The 21,395-nt window shown below is 37.6% G+C and overlaps 1 protein-coding gene across 7 annotated transcripts in view; it reads right to left on the bottom strand.

Moving 5' to 3' along the window:
- ATRX (ATRX chromatin remodeler) overlaps window positions 1-21,395 on the bottom strand; it is a 75,912-nt gene that overhangs the window by 16,106 nt on the left and 38,411 nt on the right. For all 7 annotated transcript variants that reach the window (XM_048959206.1, XM_048959205.1, XM_048959201.1 and 4 more), the window contains 13 exons: window positions 20,880-21,059; window positions 20,358-20,499; window positions 19,009-19,118; window positions 14,131-14,277; window positions 13,747-13,924; window positions 9,640-9,777; window positions 8,753-8,928; window positions 7,073-7,190; window positions 3,814-3,944; window positions 3,431-3,519; window positions 3,089-3,261; window positions 2,028-2,181; window positions 1,667-1,770 (listed from right to left, as the gene is read on the bottom strand). In XM_048959206.1, coding sequence (XP_048815163.1) covers window positions 1,667-1,770; window positions 2,028-2,181; window positions 3,089-3,261; window positions 3,431-3,519; window positions 3,814-3,944; window positions 7,073-7,190; window positions 8,753-8,928; window positions 9,640-9,777; window positions 13,747-13,924; window positions 14,131-14,277; window positions 19,009-19,118; window positions 20,358-20,499; window positions 20,880-21,059 — 1,840 coding nt within the window. The remainder of the gene's footprint in view (window positions 1-1,666; window positions 1,771-2,027; window positions 2,182-3,088; window positions 3,262-3,430; window positions 3,520-3,813; window positions 3,945-7,072; window positions 7,191-8,752; window positions 8,929-9,639; window positions 9,778-13,746; window positions 13,925-14,130; window positions 14,278-19,008; window positions 19,119-20,357; window positions 20,500-20,879; window positions 21,060-21,395) is intronic.

The raw sequence follows: 21,395 nt of genomic DNA on the forward strand, positions 1-21,395 counted from the left end.
ACTCTCTCTCTCTCTCTCTCTCAGTGCAAGAGCAAACATGGAGCAAAAAAGATGACATTTTTAACAATTCAAAGCAATGGGAAAAGACTAGAGGTAATTCAAGACAAAGAATCCATGATGGAAAACATTTTTTTGAAAATACAGGTGTTTCTCAAAGGCATGGCCTGAAAATTATTTAGCGAGGCTTGTGTAACAAAATATAAAACACAGTGTGACAGAAAATAACGGCAACTGCATTTGTGAAAACAATAAACATCTGCAAAGCAAAAAGCAAATCTCCTACATATCCTAACCCAATCCTGTCTAAAATGATTCAAAAGCAGAGTAAATGTTGTCAATAGCATTTTACCTTAAAAAAAAAAAAAAAAAAGTATTATTTATTATTATAGTATTACCTTAGTATTATAATTTATTTCTTAAGATTCTGATCTTTTTGTAAAAATTAACAACTGATATTAAACAAAACAGACTGGAAGTTAAAGATGCCAAGTTATAATCACGCTATGAGTCATGCCAGAACTGCCTCACAGGACTGTGAGGGCCTGGCACTGTTGCCAGAGAGCTGTGGGCACCCATCCCTGGAGGTGCTCAGTACCAGGCTGGATGGGGCCTGGGCAGCCTGAGCTGGTGCAGGCAGCCAGCTCATGGCAGAGGGAACCAGATGATCTGTAAGCTCCCCTCCAACCTAAGCCATTCTATGAATGTCTGTATATGGTAAATCTTACCGTTACAGCCAGTTATAAAAGATCTACCGAATATGCATGCGAAAAAAGTCCACAACCTTAAGAATGAGCTCACACTGAAGGAACAAACATTAAAAGCAAGAAAAAAGGATAGCAACTAATTACATGGGAAGGTAACAAACACTCAGAAGCTAAGGAAGCAGCAGGTGGGAACAAATCTGTGAGAGAGATACTGGAGATCTTCATCTAATGGCACTCATACCACCAAAGCCACATTTCTCTTATGCAAATGTTTATACATGCTTAGACTTAGAAAAAAGATACTTGAAAGAAATGAGATTCAAACAAATTCTTCAATCTGCACTTATTGTGAACTGAAACTCAGCATAAGAACAAACTGCATCATCAGGAATTCAGGTATGATCACACAGAGGAAAATAAAAAATCCTGCACAGCACAGAGTACACGTCTGGTTAGTGAGAAATTCCTCACCATTCAAGCATCGCTAGGATAGTAATTAATTAAAGACACTGCTCTCTTACAGAATCCATAACAAAACGTACTGCAGCACGTATAAAGCCCAAACTCACATTCTGCATTCAGTATCCAGACCACACCATTTGAAAGTGTTATCATTTTCCTTCATTATCTCTCAGTAGGAAGGACCAGAATTTGCCATGCATGAGCACACAACGTCACTTTTATACAGAATTTAATAAAATGCCTTCTCTCATTTTGGATGATGAACATTTTAACTGCCTAGGCAATATTAAGCACACATGACACAGAATGAAATCAGAAACAAGAATCCATAATAGGATAGCAGAGACCACCTGCAGAGGAGAAGAGCAGTTCTGCCAACTTCAGGAATGATAGAATGTTTCTCATGAAAGCAATTACTTCAACTCCATTCCCTTTGGAATGAAGACAGACTTGTAAAAGAATAATTTGCTTTGTAATTGCTCAAACAAGCTCACACTCACCTTTATAGATAGGAGGCTTCTCTTTGTCAGTTTTCTCCCTGTTAGCCAGCTCCAGAAAATCTTCTATCAAATCCAACGATATAAGGGACTGGCTAAACACCAGGCTGGAAACAGAAACACAGAATTCAACTCTGGGGTTAATTATTGTAACAAATTGCTCATTCTGATACAACCTTTCAAACGAACAATCTTTCTAGACACAGTGGAAGACTTTGGGGGAGTACATGTAGGCACGCAAAAACTCACTGCTGGAAATAGCAAGCTTCAGAAACCTGAGCTATAGCATCCAATCTCTAGATTGAATGAAAAACAGACTAACTTATTTACAAGATTGTTTAAAACACTTCTAAAACTGACTTACACTTTGTCCCCAAGCTCCTCTGCCATTCGAAGGATTTCAAAGAGAAGAACCATTTTCCCAGAGTGTTCCAACACCTCAGCATCCGCATCAGTAACAAAATCTTTGTACCAGTCTGGAGCTGGGCTACCAGGATTGGATGAGGAAGTAGCTTTACCTATGGAAACACACACACAAAAGTCAGAGATAAAGGCATGGTTTCCATTTAAATGCTTTGAAATGTTATTTTTTAATGCTACAGGATATTTAGACAAAGAATTCTACTATCTGCAATCCTCCCCCTAAGTATAAATTCATACCTTTCTTTCCAACAGTCATGCATCTTTGAAAATTCATTCAAATTACAGCAACTGAAAAGCAACTACTCATAAAGTGATTTGAATCTGAAATAAACACCTGAAATTCTTGAAAAGTTAATAGTCGTCTGAGTTACACCAAGACCATATTAAGAGAATTCACAGACGAAGCCTTCAAGTGTTCCAATAATACCTCCTGTACCACAACATTGCGTGTCTCCTTTCACTTTCATGATACTCAGACTTAAAATCTCTTTTTCCAAAGCTAACGTAGAAGACATCAGTATATACAGCAGTACACAGAAGGGAAGAAGTCATTATTTCTCCCCTTTTATATTATTTCACTACAAAAGGAAAAAAACAAATTCCACCATCATCATCTGTCTTTTTGCAAAGTTCTTTAGCAAGGTTTCTTGCCTGCTCACCTGCTAACGCACCACCGCCATAACAACACCTGTAGAACGTTACATCTTCCAGGTGTAACAGTGAAGGACAAACACATTTGTTAAATGTTTTCAATATTCTTTCATTAGCATAGTAAAAAAAGGGAAAAGCACCATAGTTGCCTCTTAACTTTGCATCTTTTTGTACTTCTGAATTCAGTTATCAGTTGGAGCACATTATTAGCAATAGCAGGAACCGTAAGCACAGAAGGAGTACCTGGCAAATTCCCTGATTTCATTTTGCACAAAGCACAACAGCCCTCTCAAATTGTGTTTTCCAAAATGAAACTGCATGGTATTTGATTTACCTGTATACTGTACTCACCTTCTTCTGATTTTATAACTGCTGAAGGGTTGTTACCAAGTTCTTCTGCATTTCCTTCTCCACCTCCACGAGATCTTGAATTCCAGACTTTAATGACTTCAACATCGTTATCGCTGCCGCTCCCACTTGAACTACATTCTTTCTTCCCTTTTTTCCCCTTGGATTTTTTTTTCCTAGAGAGATAGCATTACACACCTATGTATTTATCTTTTTGAATCACGTTGCTAGAGGACATACATGTAAAAATACATTTACTTTTAGAGAGATCATTTACTTTTATAGACATCCTCTTCTATTAGGGAGATAAATCCAACAACAAACAATAAATAAAAACTTAATTACTTTGCATAATCATCAGAACTTAAACTCATTGAAGTTTCATCAGAATCTGAAGCTATGAAGTCATCCATACTGTCTTCATCAAAGTAGCCCTTAAAAGAGAAAAAACAGAAATTTTACTGTTTGTTCATCTAGAAGCTTTTATTAAATCTTCAGCCATCTTCTTATTCGTCATTAAGACAATGTTAAGTTGCACAAAAACACAGCCTTTCAAAATGTTTTTAAGAATGACAACATATGCTGAAACTAAAAATATGACAAAAACAGCAGTAAAATTACCCCACAGCAACAAAGATTTCCATTAATTTGATGAAACTGTACCCAACATTTGGCACAGCTTATTTGGAAAGTTCTTTATAGAGAGTATTTTGATACATCTAATTTACCTTATTTTCTTTGCTAATATAGTCCAGCTGCAAACACCAGGGATGAGTCCATATTCTGCTCAACATCTGGAAATCCTGGAACAGTTTAGCTCCAGCTTTGCCTCGTCCACCCTCATTGCCGCCACCTACACCTGACAATGAAGTCCAGGTTTGAGAATGAAACCTTGAGGTACATCAGCCATATACTGCTCCTCCTTTGAATGATCTGCTAGCACAGTACTGAGTGCTCTTTCCAGATGCACACCATATTGTAACATCTCTTGTAGAACAGGTGAAATTACTCAGTCAAAGGAGTTCTTCTCCCAGTTAAAGTTGTCAAAATTAGTTTTTCCCTTTTTTCTCGACTGTGAGAAACATGATACCAATCTTACATCAATATCCTTTTCTCCCCAATACAGGAATGAATCCAAATCCTCCTAGAAGGGCTATCACGTCTATTTAGATTGTATAATCAGCTCTCATAAAGCAGCCCAACTAGAAAACAAAATAAAATTTGCTATTTATTTTCATTTTGGTTTTCCCTCATTAACTCATAACACTGCACTGATCTGTTACAGTAAAGAATTTCAAAATGGCCAGCGTATTTGCATTGCCCAAGCACAAATTAGCACTACTTCACAGAATGTTCAAAGTCGGACATTTTTTGTAGTTTCAAGTACCCATCAAGCAGCAAAATAACTCTTGGTTCTTGAAACAGATTGGTTTTTGTATTTACTGTATAAAAAATATAAGGCATGTATGCCTACAAGAGAACAGTATTTGCTACATCAAAATGATCAAATGTCTATGGCACAGCAGGCACAAAGCTCACTCAGAGCATTTGCTCAATAGATAAGGCAATGCCAGAAGATGTGTAAAAAATATTTTAACAAATCAACTTCTTGCTTTGTTTTAATCATAAAACAGCCTTAAGAAATTTCACATTTATGCCTCCCTATGATGCTGAGAAAAGGAAATATAAGATAGACATTCTTAAGTTCAACTTTGCTAAACTTAACCTGATAAACTTGCTGTATCAAACACAAAGTTAATGTCTCCTACAGACTTGTTCAGAAGTGAAAGTAAAACAATATAATTTGTTCGTTAAATGAAGGAAAAACTGAGAATCTTGGAAAATAGCATCTAAAATGTGATTTTAGTTACATGCCTCTATTATGAGGCACAGGAAAACAATTTTAAGCATTTGCAGATGAGAAGCAGCCATTCTTCTATATTTGCTTTTTTATTTAATGAAAATCAGAGAGCATGTCCTTTTCTGGAAGAACTCTTTAAATACGTAAGTAATCCAGAGAACTAACATGGGCCTCCACAACCATTAGGGAGATCTCCTATAAGGACCTGGGCCAGGGCTAGCTCACACAGCTCTCTTCTCATTAGAGGCAGTTCTTCCTTCCTTTCCCCCAGTTCTCTGTTTCCCATGTCACCTCTGGCACCGACCGCTGCATGAGCTGACTGAGCTCACCAGACTGGCAGGACACTAACCCAAGATCCAGAGAGAGAAAGGAAATGATGCTGTCTGATAGTTCAGGGGGCTGAAGCAGCTCAACAAGGCTGCTAAGTCATGAAACAGTACCACCCATTCTGACAACTGCAGGCTTAGGTTCAAATAATTTTATCAAGCCCTCCAAAGTCTAGACAGATTAACCGAACTTCTAGGGAGTGCATTTTCTTATAGTTAGTTGCACACACAATCTATTAATAAATAGACTGTTCCAACAATTAAGCAAATTTGAAGCACACTGTAACAAGCTTTTTGCCAGAACAAATCTTTCCCTTAGCTTTAACAAATAGTGGATTAAGGCCTACCTCCTCTTGGCAGCTGCCTGCCCTATTGAAAAAGGAGGAACTGAAAGACAGCATCTGTAAACATTTCTGTACAGAGTAAAATAGTTGCAAACATCCAGCACTGATCTTTATGCTCATCAATTATCCATAAAGGTTTTACTTTTCCATCTAAAAGCATGGCAGACCAACAAAGTCAGGCTCAGAGAGGCTGAAAATAACTAAAACAAAACAAAACAAAACAACCAATCTTGCTTTGTAGTAGAAATAGGCCAAAGATAACCTACAGAACCACTCCAACTCTGTAATTAGCAGCTGCTATGAAGAACTACAGTCACAGAATGGTTCTCTCAGTCCCAAGCCCTGCTGTGGGCAGATTGCAAGATGTCCAGTTACCACTGGAGATACCAATGGAAGTGAAATTACCTTCGCTTCCAAACTCTTACTGCCATGACTTGCACCAAACAGCAGCATCACACAACACAACTACAGAAGGGACACATAGCTGGCAGTTTGTCTAGGAGATTGCAAGCTGCACTGCCCAGAACCTACAGTCATTAAGGCAACACAGTGAATTTCACACTGCTATAAATTACAGCTTGACGAGCTACAATGAATCTTTCCTTCTGGGAATATCAAGAATAGAAAAATTTTTTTAAAAAATCCTGCCACAGCAAGAGACAGGTGGCTTAACAGGTGGGAAAAAAACCACAACAGACTATGTGATATATTTCATAGCCATTGCAAAAACTGAAGGCAGCTTTTAAAGCTTTGGCAAAAGCCTATCAGCAGCACCTTAGACATTGCTTTGGAATTCAGCACATTCCCATTCTAGTAGTCCTATATGGTGCTACAAGGTGTTGACGCTTGGACACCGTGATACATTGAAATTATAAGCTCAGAGTTTTATCTCTCACATAAGGGAACAGTACATAAGACCACAGTAACATATTTTTTTCCCCCTTATGCACCTTCTAATTTCAATTAAACAAGATTACATTAATTGGGAAGAGCAAAAATGGTTACTGTGTAAAACAGACTCGAGGGTTTAGAAAGAGTGTTCCAAAAAAGAGACATGTGACAAATAATAGTTTCAGCTGGGATAGCAGAAAAGGAAATTGACAGTTGGCAGTGAGCTTTCACCAGTGCATCTCAATTTTTAATTTTCTTCCTCCGGTCTCACTGCCAATATCTTAGTTCTTGGAAGAACAAAACGTGAAATAAAATACATTTTATGTTTAGAAAACAAAAAAAAGAGAGATGAACCACAACCTGAAAGTAGACTACTACTAAAATGCATGCATTACAATTCCCCCCCAAAACATTCATGTGCAATCAAATGTTTTGCAGCAATTCCAATTTCAGAGTTAAGGTAAGTCTTAGATGAAGCAGAAAAATTCATCTGTAGGGCACATACTAAAAAAACCCAAACCAATGACCATTAATCTCGTTACCTGAAGGAGCGGTAGACACATACCTGTCAAATGATCCAAGTAATACTGGTAGAGCTTGCACTGAATAGGTGTCATTCTAACTTCTAGAACATACTCATATTTTGGTGGGAGGAACTTTGTTAATGCTGTGTAATCTTTCCTCTGTAATTATACAAGTGAGATTTTAGTCATTATAAACATGAGAAGTGATTACTAAGATTACTTAAGAACTTCTGGCTACTTGATCAACAAGGCATAAATCATGCATAAATCACAATTATTCAGATGCTCACCTACCACAAAGGGGGAAAAAAAATAACCCACTGTATCACTCTATCAATCTATTTAACAGGCACTGTCTGTAGAAGCCCACCTTATGTAATAAACATAGATGTCCAATTAAAAAGGAGAAGGACCCATCAACCGCACACCTCCAGATCAACCTCAGCTCCAAATCCCTCAGAAGTTGACTGCAGCTTCAGTAACTGCCCAGGTGCTTTTATGTTTCATTTTTTTAATTCTAAAACCATTCCTGGGAAAGCATGGGTAAGTCAAGCAGCTTATACCAATGCTTTTATTGCAGGTGAACGTGCACTCATGGTAACTATCCTCTGGTTTAGAGTATATCATTTCTGAATACCTCCTTGTTTGAGGCAAAGCAAAACTTATTCATTTTTTCTACTTTACAGACTCTGATTCTCTTGCTATCTGCACCTCCATCCAAACAGTACCCGGTGTACTGATCCTGACCAAGACACTATTCAGGAGCAGGTGACCCCAGCAGCCCTGGGAGGTGTTGGTCAGTGCTGCACACACAGCACAGCTTTCAAGCTTCAGCTGCACAGCACAAATCCCTTGGCTGCAGGATGACCTCAGCCAGCTCGCTGTCAGAGAGGAGCCTGTGGGCAGCTCCCACTTGGTACTGGAGATAAGCCACCTGCAAGGCCTTGCCTTTATCTGAGAGGGCAGCATCCCTTGGGAACAGAATTTTCTTGTAAAGAAACTGCACAGTTGACCCAACAAGAGCTTCCCTCCACAGACAGGATCTGCTCTGTGCAGTGTGGCATAGGAAAACTCTCTCAGGCTCCATCCAATGCTGCATGAGTGCAGGGCGCTCAGCACCTGAAGGGACCTAGGATTTGCTCACAATCTATGTCCTCTCCAGCCCAGAAAAGACAGTAAGGGCATTGGCTAATAGGACTGATTTGGCAGCAGGATCACTTTCTCTGTAACAGGTCCTAAGTCTACTGATTCCAGTTTTAGGGAATTAAATGTTTCATTATATTTACAATAGGGGCATCCATTCTACTTGTCTCTTCCATAACATAAGTAAATTGTAATGAGGACTGGTTTGTGCTCCTGTGCTGCTGTACAGATGCATGGAACTGCGTGTGCTCATATTTGTATTTCCAATATCATCATCTTCCTATAGGAAGTCCTTCACCACTTTTACACACTGCCATAAACCTTTCTATTTCTTTGGAGGTGAGCTAACTGCACATGGGACCATCCACTGTGACCACTTCTCCCAGCTCCCTGGCACTGTTTAATCAACTATCAGTGACTGCAGCTACACAGAACACACTGCAGAACAAACCTGTTCATGAAATACTCCAATAACAAACGTAAAGACTTTTGAGTGCTTTTATCAGAACAAGATGGAATAACTCTTCCCTCTCCCCACAGCTATTTCAATTAATGAGTTAAGTTGCAACTGTTCTCACCTGAACGCATCCAGCTAACATCTCGTAGAGAATATGTGCCCGCTTCTTCATTACTCTGACATCTACCAGAGTGGAGTCTGCACACTGACCGTTCTGAATTGGATTTATAAATCGATTTCGGAATTCTTTAATTGAACCAAGCAAATTCTCCTTAATAAAGTTAACCATGCAGTGATCTAGAACAAAAAGATCAAGTTCCAGCTGTTCAAAAGCACAAGTACAATATTGGGATTAATTCTAAAACAAAATTAATGTGCTATACCTAAGCTAAGAACTTCTTGTTATGCAGAAATACTCAAATGCAACATTTTCAGAAAAGGGCATCTTAAATTGATACACACTGTAAGCAGAAAAGTAACTTCTAAATTTAATGTCAGATTTAAAACTTCCTCATCTTGGATGCTAACTAGTTTGAGGGCCTCTGTACACCAAAGCAATTACACAGTAACACATATTTGTAAAGATTCTGAAATAGATTCAATAACACATTAATTATTAAAAAACTATTACAGCATGCTATGAGACAGAAATATTGCATATAAATAGCTAATATAGAATGTTCCTGAGACAGCAAACAGAAATTACTGTTTTAACAAATTTACTAAGAACACTGCTCTGCAATAGTTAAGAACAATTCAAACCGATGCTCCTGCAAGACCAGGTCTACTTAATTCCCATGGAAGCACATCTTCAGACAATAATTAGATATGAAACATGCAGGAAGCCCTTACTGGACTTCCCCCCCCCGGTATAAACACAGCAAAACATCTTCATCATGTCAAATTCTTTTCTTCTATTCAAACAAAATCTATCTGTAATTATATATTGCTGAAAGGTAAGAGTACATCCAAAGAAATAAACACATCTTAAACAAGAGAACTACTCACATTCTATAAGATTATTTTGCAGTGGTGTTCCTGTCAGAATTATTCTTCTCCTAGAACGAATTGAATTCATTGCCTTAGAAACAGCAGATGCTTCATTTTTCAATATGTGCCCTTCGTCACAAACAACAAAGTCAGGGCCTAGGAAGAAGTAAGAACATTAGATCTTTTCCACCTTTTATAACCTCAAAGAAACTGGCAGCCTAAAGAAGCTAATTTTTTTTTTCTATTAACAGTTATTATGTTTTGTTTTGTTTTTTTAAAGCATTATTTAGTTCCTTTTTTACCCTTTAAAAAGGCATTCCCAGAAACCAATCTGGTAAACTGCAGACTGTTACTTGTAAAATCTTCAGGGAAGGATTAAACACAGCTTTCTAACACAGTCCTTTAGAGACTGTCTATCCACACAGCTAGGGCATGCCTGCGTTTTCATTCACTCTATCCTAACTCCTGAAAGCTGTTCTTTAAATTCAGCTTATGCTGCCACCTACTGATGCTCAGTCAATTAAAACAAAAAATAACGTAGACACTAGTTTTTCAGTAGGGCAACAGGTCACTATCAATAATAAGGGTAAGCAGGGCAATGGAAAGTCTTACCTAAGACATACAAACACAATTAAATATGATCTGAATTAAAGACAAGTGAATTCACAAAGATTTGCAGCATCTCCCCACCAGATTTGACAGCTTATACGTTAATATAGCACTCAGATATTGATTTGGTCTAGTGTATTTCCTTTACAATCAAACTCAAAGTACATTAGCAAGAAAGGAAAATAAAATATTAATGATGCAAGTAAAATGTTGCCAATACTCAACAATTCAGTTTGCAGTAAAGGCTGCGATTTTAACTTGAACAAAGTTAATTTACAACAAAGCAAAACCCCCCCTTGCTTAGACTAAGTAAACGACAGTCAAAATATGAAAAAAATATCTTAGTATATTTTTTCTTCATTTATTTGGCAGTCACGTAGCAATGCTATCTGAACTAACATCTTGGCTACAATTCAGTGACAGACTGTCATACATTTGTGGTTTTTTCTTGCTCTTAAAAAAGGAATTTCATTATGGGCAATACATTTCTGAAATAATCCAAAGAGAATGTAAAATATAGAGACCTTGAGGGACCATTTAGCCCATTTTCTCCATCTGACATAGCAGTTAGGAAAATGGGACGTCTTCTCCCTGAGAGAAGTGAAACTCGGTGACCTCTAATACACTTCCTGATACCCAATGTAAACGATCTCTGGGGCCAATGAAGATACATTCTATCTTCTCCTTCATCCAACTGATGTAAAAAGCAACACATCACAGTCTGCTACTAACCAGCTTTTACACGATGGAAAATTCACCGGTTTAGTCATCATTTTCCAGGCTAGGAAGCCTCCAACCTTCCTTCAGACCATAGTCTTCTCTTTCCTAACCTAGCTGTACTTGCCCACATTCATGCACTCTCATTGATAGATACATAGGAATATATACACACAATTCTCCTTTTATTTCTAAGCCTACAAGAATTTAAGCCTGATTTATACAAATGTTGATTAAAGATCTTTTTAAGTTAAACAGTGATGGAAGCTTTAGCAGTAGCAAGAAAAGCCCACAGAATTACTGAATCATTGAAAGCACAGCAGTGCAGCTAGCAATACACCAAACAATTTTATCAGTTGCAAAAAGCAGTATGGGAAATAATTTACTGCTTTGCATGAGCACACCATCCTTCTATTATTTCACATGACAGAGCTAGTTAATTAACAAAATCACTTCCCACACTATTTCCCCACCCATAAACTTTGGCTAAACCTTTCCCCTCTGGTTCTCTCCTCTGTAATATACAGTGCCATATAAGCTTCCGCTACAGAACACGTCTACCCTAACAATATTAATTTTAACCAGACACAAATCATTAAATTATTGCTCAAATATCAAATTTGCAACTTTTTAAATTAAAAATGCTCCCAGAAGCAAAAGTTTCCCTATTTGGTGTCACAGCAGTAAGCCTGCACACTGCTTCATAACTCTTCTACTGGCAGGCTGCTCTCTAGCCAGCACTGTGAACCACAGATAGCAAGAAACAAGTAATGGTTGGTCCAAGATACTTCTCTTCAATTTTGACAATCCGAATGTGTTTAAAAGTAATGACTAGTAACAGAAGAATATTTCTGTCTCTTTGCAATTAATTTAAAAAGAGAAGGATTTGAAGCAACATAAAAACATACTGAGTTGTTTCAACGTTGGTGCTAATGCTCTGCATCCCCCCTACCAAGTAACCAAAGCAAGTTCCCGTGTTCACATGGTCCAAAACCAACAGGGCACACTGTGCTGCAGTTTGTGGACCTGCTTAAACCGATAGAAGTTAACAACCTCATCACAAATACTGCTCAGTCACATTGTCCTAAGCTGTCTACACAGGATCAGAACAGACCAACACATCCACAAGCAGGGTGCAGAAATCAAAAGAGATTCACAAGCGATGGCATGGGAATCATCACACAAGACACCAGGTGTCTTCCCTAAAATTCCACAGCCAGCAAGCCACCTCACTTCACAGTTTGAAGAAGGAAGGGAAAATACTACTATAAACACACGTACTATCAACCCTTACACCATGGTTCCCTTACATTTTCCAGAAGAAAAGTAACCTACAAAAAAAATCAGTAATTCTGAAAGTATCTCAACTCCTCTATTCTTTGCTGCATTCAACGGAAATTTAGAGATCTTCCTGATAAGATTCTTAACTCCTGAGCAAAGCAGATACAGAGTGAGAGAACTGACACACAGGGTTGGTTTTTTTCCAAGCTCAATTGTGGCATTAACAGAAGAACCCAGAGAACCTCCTGGCAAAACTGTATTTTCTTCACTGCTTAAATAATGCCTGTAGCTTCACCACGATCACAACAATACCTCGCTGGCTATTGTACAGGAGCTACCCTGAGTCCAATTAGCAGAAAAACAATATCTTCACTTCTTGAACTGGCTCTCTACAGAAGTAACCACGTCAATTCTGCTCAGAAGGCAGGGGATGAAGCACATGAAGAGTATTGGTAGAGAAAAGGCTCAACTCCTCTACAGCTCAGCAAAGCTGTTAGATCATTTTAGCTGTAGTATCAAACCACACCTCCGGGAGGCCCAACACAAATACAACCAGCACAGATTTCAGAACTTCACAAAAATCAAGCTCACCAAGAATAATTACAAGCCAAACCACGGCTATAAGAAAACTTGTTAAAAAAAAAAGTTATCTACCACACTCTAAAAGTCAAGTAACCTGAAATCCAATCAGATAATTAAAATCTAGGAAAATCTGCTTCTGGAATCACATACATTATTTCCCTTACTACCACATCAGCATTCCCCAATCTGATTGACTTTAACACAATATCAAACTTAAGGCAAAGGTATTTTTGAAATAGAGCATTTAAAATATACTGTGCTGTGAATAACTGTACTTAGTTCAGGTATCTGTTCCCACATCAGAACATGAAAGAAAATTTTGCCATTTTGGCGAAATTTTCTAATCCTGAATTTCCAGTTGTTTTTTCTTGGTGATCACCAAGCAGAACGGTTTTCATCAACTTATATGTTTTCAAGTGCTCACATACGCATCTTAAAAAAAGCCTGCTGATGTCAGCTGAGCTTAAAACCAAACATCCATTCCATAGGCTGAAAAAGTGAGAAAAAAAAAAAAAGCTTTATCTGCAATCAATTAGCACTTAAATAATACGTATTTGTTCACATTTCTGTGGTATATTTTCAACTATTCTTCATGAGTAGATACTCCACTAACTGTGGAATTCTAGTGAGAACAAAGTAGTTTTACGGTTGTAACAAATCTGCAGATTAAAATAACCAACAGTTCACACTTGCAATATATTCCCGGAGTTGTTTCCATACTGGACCTAATAGAAAGACCATTACAGTCTATTTACAAAGGACCTGCGGTATTTTCTCAACCACTTCCATAACTCATTAAAGGGCAACTAGAGATAACCAAACTATTGTGATCTTAGTAATGTCATGTGTATAACACATGTTTACTCAGCTCATATACTCCAAAAACTCTGAAAACACAGTAGACAAAATGCATATTTGCATTAATTTTCCACTTACCTGGATCCACTAAAGCTTTATTAAATATTTCTTTCAGTTTTCTACTCTTCACATTCCTGCCTTGTGCAAGATTACGATACATCTCATAGCCTATTATCATCACACCTCCTTCATCTTGCCAACGCTGCAGCATATAGCTTCTCTCTTGAGGGCGTTTCACAGTTGCTAACTCACAGACCTTTCAAAGTAGGAAAAATATGCTTGAGTTTCTCTTAAAATTCCAAAGCAGTGGTGTAACTTAAATACCTAAGGTATTCATGCAAGTAAATTTTTCACATAGTTAACGTACATTCCTTAGCTTGTATTTTGAGTGGTGGAGCTTCCCAATTATGTAAAACACTCAGCTATTTCAATTTCAAGAACACTTTTTAAGCCTTAAAATACCTCTAATTTCTCATCGTCTTCTAAACCCTCCTGCCATTTCTCAAACTCATTCAACCAGTTCAAGGCAGTGTTCAGGGGACACACTACAAGAGCCGTCCGGAAATTCAGCTTGTCACACAGCAAGACTGTGTGCAGAAAGCTCACTACCTGTGAGAGGAACAACAAATAGAATAACAAATGAAACACTCAGCACTGAAGGACAAAAAGAAACAAGCATATGTATATTTTCACGTATAAAACTTCTCAACAGTGATCTTATTTTCTGTTAAACAACTTGCTGCTTAAAATCTAATACGTATGTATTCTAAACTCACATACTTACTGCTTTTGTGTTACACGGCTGCTTAAATTCTTTTTATAGTGATAGAAGTTTCAACTTCTATAACTGAATTATTTGTACAGATAAACTATTCCACAAGAACCCTCCCCCCTTTACATTTCATCAGTCATTTTCATAAATTCTAATGCTCTATTAGGCAATATATAGGCATTCTCTCAATACTCACCCCAAACCTTAAATAAATTTACTTCTTTGGACTGCATAACTGTATTAAGTTTCTTAAAAGTGACCTTCAGTCTTATGTTTTTAGCAGCTTTTCCAATGTAGGACAAATTCTGCACTGCATTTATCAGGTTTTCCAGGATTTAAACCCTGGTAGCAAAATCAGGAATGAATTCTAAAGCAGGTTAGTGAAATACTTTCCAAATATTCACCCCCCTACAAAGCCTACCTGACAGATGAGAATACTTTCTTAAGGCTTAGCAAAAAAAAAACGTCTTTTGATGCCACTCCAGAATACTTCTGCTGGGCTGCCTGTTCTTTAGGAGCAGCAAATAAAGATAGGACTGGGGGTAGCATGTAAAAAGCTGGCACAAAACAGAAAGTGATCCCAAAACAGCTAAAAGCTCTCAGATCACCCTTTTAATGGTGACAGCTGCCCTGTAACCAGCAGCTGTAGAACACCTTGAAAGTTCTCTGGATCAAAACTCAGTATGTTATAACTCTCATTTAATACACCGCATCAAACCGCATGACTTGCTGAAGCACAGCACACAACTGTTTTTAGATGCTCACATGTCAAAAGTGGTTTTACTACCAGTATAAAAGCATTTCATGTTCAGTTGCAGAAAGAAACTTCCCATGAAGACTTAACACAGAAGTCCTACACCTCCAAGAACCAGCAAGTCAGCAAGTCCCTGCTTCATTTCCCTAACCATTTACTGACCATCTTCTCTGCAGTTTACAAAATCTGCTTAGAATGTATCTTTGATTGAGTTCTTAGGTGTGAAACTATAAATGCCATTATTGAGTACAGCAGGACTGGAAAATAATCACGTAAGAAATGATTACTGAAGGTACAAAAAGGAACCACAAAAATGTTTGATAAATCATTTATAGTTGTGGCTTCTTGCAGTTACCAAGTTTGAGACAAAAAGACTGTCATGATCACACATAAAAGTAACTTCTACCATGATGTATTTCAAACGATTTACTGTATACAGTACATAAAGCCTAAAACACAAAGCAATCTGGATTGGATTGCTACGCTGAAAGTTCTTCTATTCTGCTATATTTTGAAAATCTCCAGTATAAAGTATAATCTAACTCCTAAATAACTACATGTAAATCAGAATCAAGCATGCAAAAACACGCTCTTCAAAGCGAACATCCACTTCTACAGGCTCCTGGATTGTCAACAGTTGAGGTCCATTGCCTCAGTTCTTATTAGAAGAGTGAAGCAAAATACATTGCAGCCGGAGTTCTTAAAATATGCACTGCCCAGATGTTGTGCACCACAGACAAGCAAGACTGCTGCTTGTTAGACCTAAGCAGTACGTACAGGGAATGAATGCAGCTTCTCTGTTCATCTACAGCTTTATATTACTCAAATAAATAAATAGCTAAAAATGAAATTAAAAATAGTAACACCAGTGCCAAGCCTCCTTTGATTTCCTTTTTTATGGAAGAATCCAAGGAATCTAAAGAATCTCAGGGAGCTACCCTAAGCGCTCTGTAACCATGTCCTGTAATTCTCAGGTCACGAAAAAAGATTTCTCATGATCAACAAGCCTTAAATAAAATTTGTACCAATCAGAGTATGGCAGAAATAGATATTTCCTACTTAAGTCCATTTGTTGAAGAATCCCAAAAGAATCCATTGCGGACATAGGAATGGAAGAATCCATCTACAGTAATGGATTAGAGGGAAGACACAAGAATCGGGAAAACACCTGACCCATCAAGACATAGCTAATTCTAGCAAAGAGTAACAGATCCTGCCTGCTAGATTCTCGCTGAAGAGTTTGTCTTAAAGCATACCTCAGCCTCACTTAAAGCTAATGGAGGACATCAAGTCTAGCCAAGTCTGTTGTCCAGCAGCGTTTTCATGTGCTGACTATGCCAAATATCAATTGGTAAGGCAAAGAGCAACTACAGACCTCATATTGAATATAAATATATCAATGATCAGCTGACCATCAACAGCACCTTACAGCATTTTGTTTGGGGAGTTACTAACAAGGTTCTATTACTGACTGCTGTCACCTGCGGGTTATGAAACCAGCTATGGCACAAAAATCTTTCATACAGCTTGGAATTCCGGTACATTGATATACTGACCTCTCTATGAATGAACAGATCTTGAGCCTTCAGGTCAGGTAATAGGGCTTCCCAACCCAATGGGGGAAGCTTTCACCACAACAGATCAAGATGGAAGAGGATGGTGAAATGGCATTTCCTCACAGACGCTTTGAGGATCCCATCCTCACTGTAGGAAAAAAATAACCTCTTTGAGAACCATCATCAGCACGCTAAAGAGACTGCACTCCAGAGAACGACTGAAGTGCATCCAAATTTGGCACATTTGAAGAGAGAATTTAGAATGAGGCATTGTACAAGTGCTGCCTGCTCCATCATCTAGACTTGCCACTCACAAACTCACCAGAGCACTTGGCATATCTCCTGTCAAATGATGTTACAAATAAGAAATGCTCCTGGCAAAGAAAGGTTCTGACTGAATTCACGTTGAAATCAATTCTGATCAATTCCTACATCTTCACAAGCGGCAAATTAGTTTTCTTGTGATTCAAAAAGGTTCGCAATAACTCATTTCAGAAGCCAGATATCCTGATAAGGGTACAGCTCCCATCTCCAGAAGTGAGGAAGCATCGTATCAGTGAAGGCCAATGACAGGAAGTCCAAAGTGGCTCTGCTTTTTATCAGCAGCGATCTTAGTCTAATAGTAAATGGCAGATTTTTCCGGGAAGAAATACTAATGGCCACCTTCCAGTAGGTCAAGAGACACAAAGAAGATTCCGAAGGCAACTGATAACACCAGATAAGGGCACACTCTTGCACCTATGAAAATAAGGATTCAGCCTCTCTAAGCATAGCTAAGACAGTTAAAGCTTCTTTCTTCTTCAGAGTTCTCACAAAAATTCTCACTTGTCTTCCCCAGAACAAAAGGGAGAATTTCTTCTGTCACTAACTTTTGCTAAAGAAATTCTTGGGCACAAATTGGCAGCAGAGCAGCAAGAAAAGCAACTCACCAGTCCTCTGCTCACAGTACTTGCAATGATGCTAAATGCAAACCCATAATTTTCGTTACGAGGATAGACACATGGAAATAAGAAAACAGAAAAGTAAGCACTCCTTATTCCTCTAAAAGGGTACTGAGATGCAGAGAATTCAAGAAAACTGCTTTTGATCTTTCCTGTTTTGAAGGTCAAGGTAACCCGACATCTGCAATGGTTAAAAGGGACCCAAGAAAAAGAGCCTCGAAGCACTGGTTTAGAGCAACTGCTTGGGTGATCAATTTCAGAAGAAATATTTTAAGATGAGGATTGAGGCTCTGGTTTTACAGACTAAGTAGAAAAGGGGATCTGCTCACCATGTAACTTTTAATGTGGCAGAAAAGCCAATTGATTCAAACACAGAAATCTTTTTTAAAAAATATGCTACAGTAGTCTATAAGACTTTTAAAAAGCAATCCTCAGTGGTGTAAAAGAGAAGGAATACATGCTGAAATGACAATGGGGGCTTGAAACAGAAGATCCCAGAAAGCCAAGAGCTCTAAAGCCAAAGAAAAGGAACTAACAAGTGATAAAAAGGATTGAAAACATACTGTATGGTTTACTGCCACGGCAGGGAAAATCTGTAGTCTTATATTGTTTGTGATGCACAACAATCCAAAAATACGAACGTACATTAGTGATGTAAAAAACAAACCAACACTCCCCTTCTCCAGTCCAGAAAACTCTGGATTGTAACAAAATGCTGTTGATATCAAATCACAAAGAATCTGAATACAGGTACTAAGAGCCCAACATTAAACAAAAAGAATAATTAAAAAAACCCGACAGACTCCTACTTTATCAATGCAGCAAATAAGTCCAAAAAACAACGAAGAAAAAAGAAAACAATTTGAAGAGAATGAATGGGAATGACTGTAAAGAGCAAAACATTTGTTCAAAACAAAGGTTTAAGGTTATTAAGCTGGCTTAGGAACATAGTTCTCTAAACCCTGTCTCCTATTAGCTTTATTTTGATATACAGAGCTGCAAGTAAGCTTCACATCACTTACAAATGCACATGAACTTCTCAAGTGAACCTCAGCAATTATTTAATCTTGTTTGTTTTGTTTTGTTTTTTTAAAGCAAAAGCACAAGTGTTGATCAGAACTTGCACTACTACATACTACCAAACATAACTGCTTTTTGAAAACCTTTCTACAAAACATTTATCCTCCAACAGCCCTCTCCAAGTCACTGCCAAGGAAATAATAAGTTTTCACTATGTTCTGAAAGTCATTAAAATTGCCTTTTGACGGATCAGCTTTTAAAAGCTACAAACCAGAAACCAAGACTTCTGCTTCTTACCTGTAATGTCTTCCCCAGACCCATACAGTGAGCAAGAATGCATCCAGAACCAGGAGATGTCTTTGTCTTTTTAACAGATTCACAACAGCAATCCCACATGAACTGAACACCTGAATAAAATTTTTGAAAATTTTCTCAGTAAACATTCACTTTATTAAAGCTCAGTTGGTAAGAGTGATCACTGCAAGATCATCTCTCTCACAAAAGCAGTTCTTGGGTAATTAGTGATCCATTTCTGTCAACTAGATAGTGTTTGAGATGAGTTTTGCTTTGAAATCAATTACACTCACAGTTCCTGCTGATGATACAACTGGATTAAAAAATACTGTTGTGAAGACTGCAGATTACTTCAACCTTGGGGACAGGGAGAAAAGAGGAAACAGAACAGCACTGGCAAAGGTATTGCAGAAGGACTGCCATGATCTTGGTAATCAGCAAGGAGAAATTTAAATCAAGACAAATCATATGTACAGCTTTATACTTAAAAAGAATGAAGAAAGAACAATGACAGCTGAAAAAGGATAGAAAATATAATTCTAAATTAAAAAAGGGTCTAGTAGGTGATTTTTTTTTTTGTTCTTTGCTGTTTATATATTGGGGGAGTTGTACTCTCCCATGCTATACTCAGAACAGATGAATCTTCAGCTCTGTTGTGTCTGGTTCAGAGCACCTCCCTTTAAGAGCTGAACTAAGTACAAGAGGTTCTTCTTGAAATGGAAGTAGTGGATATCATGAACTTGGGGAAGATTTCAATGAACAGAATTGGGTGACTGATAGAATCATGATTGGTCATTCTCCTTTTTTTCATTAAATCACAAAAAAAAAAAACCCAAAAAAACAGAAAATGCAATCAAGATATATCAGGTATTAGGAAAAATATTCCTGATAAGAAAGCCAGGAAAATATTGTGAGATTTTAAAATCCTGATTAAGAACTATGAAAATCAAATTCCTCAACAGTATGGTATACTTATAACTGACCAGTGCACAGAATTACACAGTGCACAGAACTACAGAATTACTACAAGATATGGTTTAGTAGCTTGTGGTACTGGGAATGGGAGGGTGGTTGGACTAAATGGTCTTGCAGGTCATTTCCAACCTTGCGATTCTATGACATAATACTAAGGGCCCCTCTTTTTAGGACTCTGCCTGTAAAATATAACTACGAATTGTTGTTCATTTAATTTTGTTCAGATCTTCCAAAAGCACAACATTAAACATGACATTCTGGCATTTGCCTGCCAAGAAGCTTTTATTATTCTAAATTCAGATTGTGTAGGACACTCAGCCAGAATAAAAATAAAATTAAAGAAGAATTTTACAAGTGTTTTAAATCTTTTTTCTTACCATCTACTTGGTGTGGTTTCAGTCTGGTAACTATACTCCTGTGAACCTGCACTAATGGCTCTTTTGTTTCTTCATCTTCATCTAAAACCAGCTTAGTTGTAATGGGACATTTCAGAGGTGAAGCATCTTCTATCTCTATTACCTATAATCAGAAACAGTGCATCACAGGAATACTTCACACGTGAATAATATGTCAAGCATTTGACAGTCACTATCTTCAGCAAAAATGGAAATCATTAATTAAGAGAAATCTTTAATTCTTTACCAAGCATCATTAGCTTGCTCTGGGAGATGGCTTTTCCCCCATGGAAAGCGAAGCAACAGGCAACTGAAACAGCTTTCAAAGGATCTCAGTAGCCTTGAATAAAAGCCACTAATGTTAAGCTGCTAAATGCAAGTAGCTTACGAGGCTAGAAGTGAGCATCTTTAAAATTACTTTAAAATTAAACTAGAAATATGACATCTTGAACATCACCATCAATTCAACCTCCTACTATTAATTTTACAATAAAAAGAACATACCTCTCTCAACTTCTCTCTCTCCCGTTCTCTTTCTGCTATACGTTTTCTTCTTTCTTCTTCCTCTTTAAGTGCATTTTGTGTCTCTGTTCTAAGCTTATCGTCTTTAATAATCTTCCTAATTTTCTTTCTGCCTTTTCCAGGAGATTTTGAATCATCATTTTCCTCATCTTCAGAATTACTCTATTACAAATTAAACAAATAAAGTCTTAACAGGAAAGTTATGACAGACCATCAAATCCTTGATTTTCAATTAAGACCTCAGAAATTTTTATACACACTGGTGGATTTTAGTTCATAGGAAAAAAAAGATATTGTGGTTGCTTTTTTTTTTTTTTTTTTAAATCAGGTAGTCTGTATGCAAAAAAGAAGTGCCACCTTAACTATAATGTATTCTGAGAAAAGCCCAGCTGTGCAAAAGCAGTATTGAAGATACTGTTATCATATAATATTAAATAATGAGTTAATAAATAACTGTTTTGCTGCTCTGCTGGTGCTAAAGTGGTTCAGCAGAGCCTA

Source organism: Lagopus muta, chromosome 13 (genome assembly GCF_023343835.1).
Source record: "Lagopus muta isolate bLagMut1 chromosome 13, bLagMut1 primary, whole genome shotgun sequence".
In the NCBI taxonomy this organism is placed as follows: Eukaryota; Metazoa; Chordata; class Aves; order Galliformes; family Phasianidae; genus Lagopus; species Lagopus muta.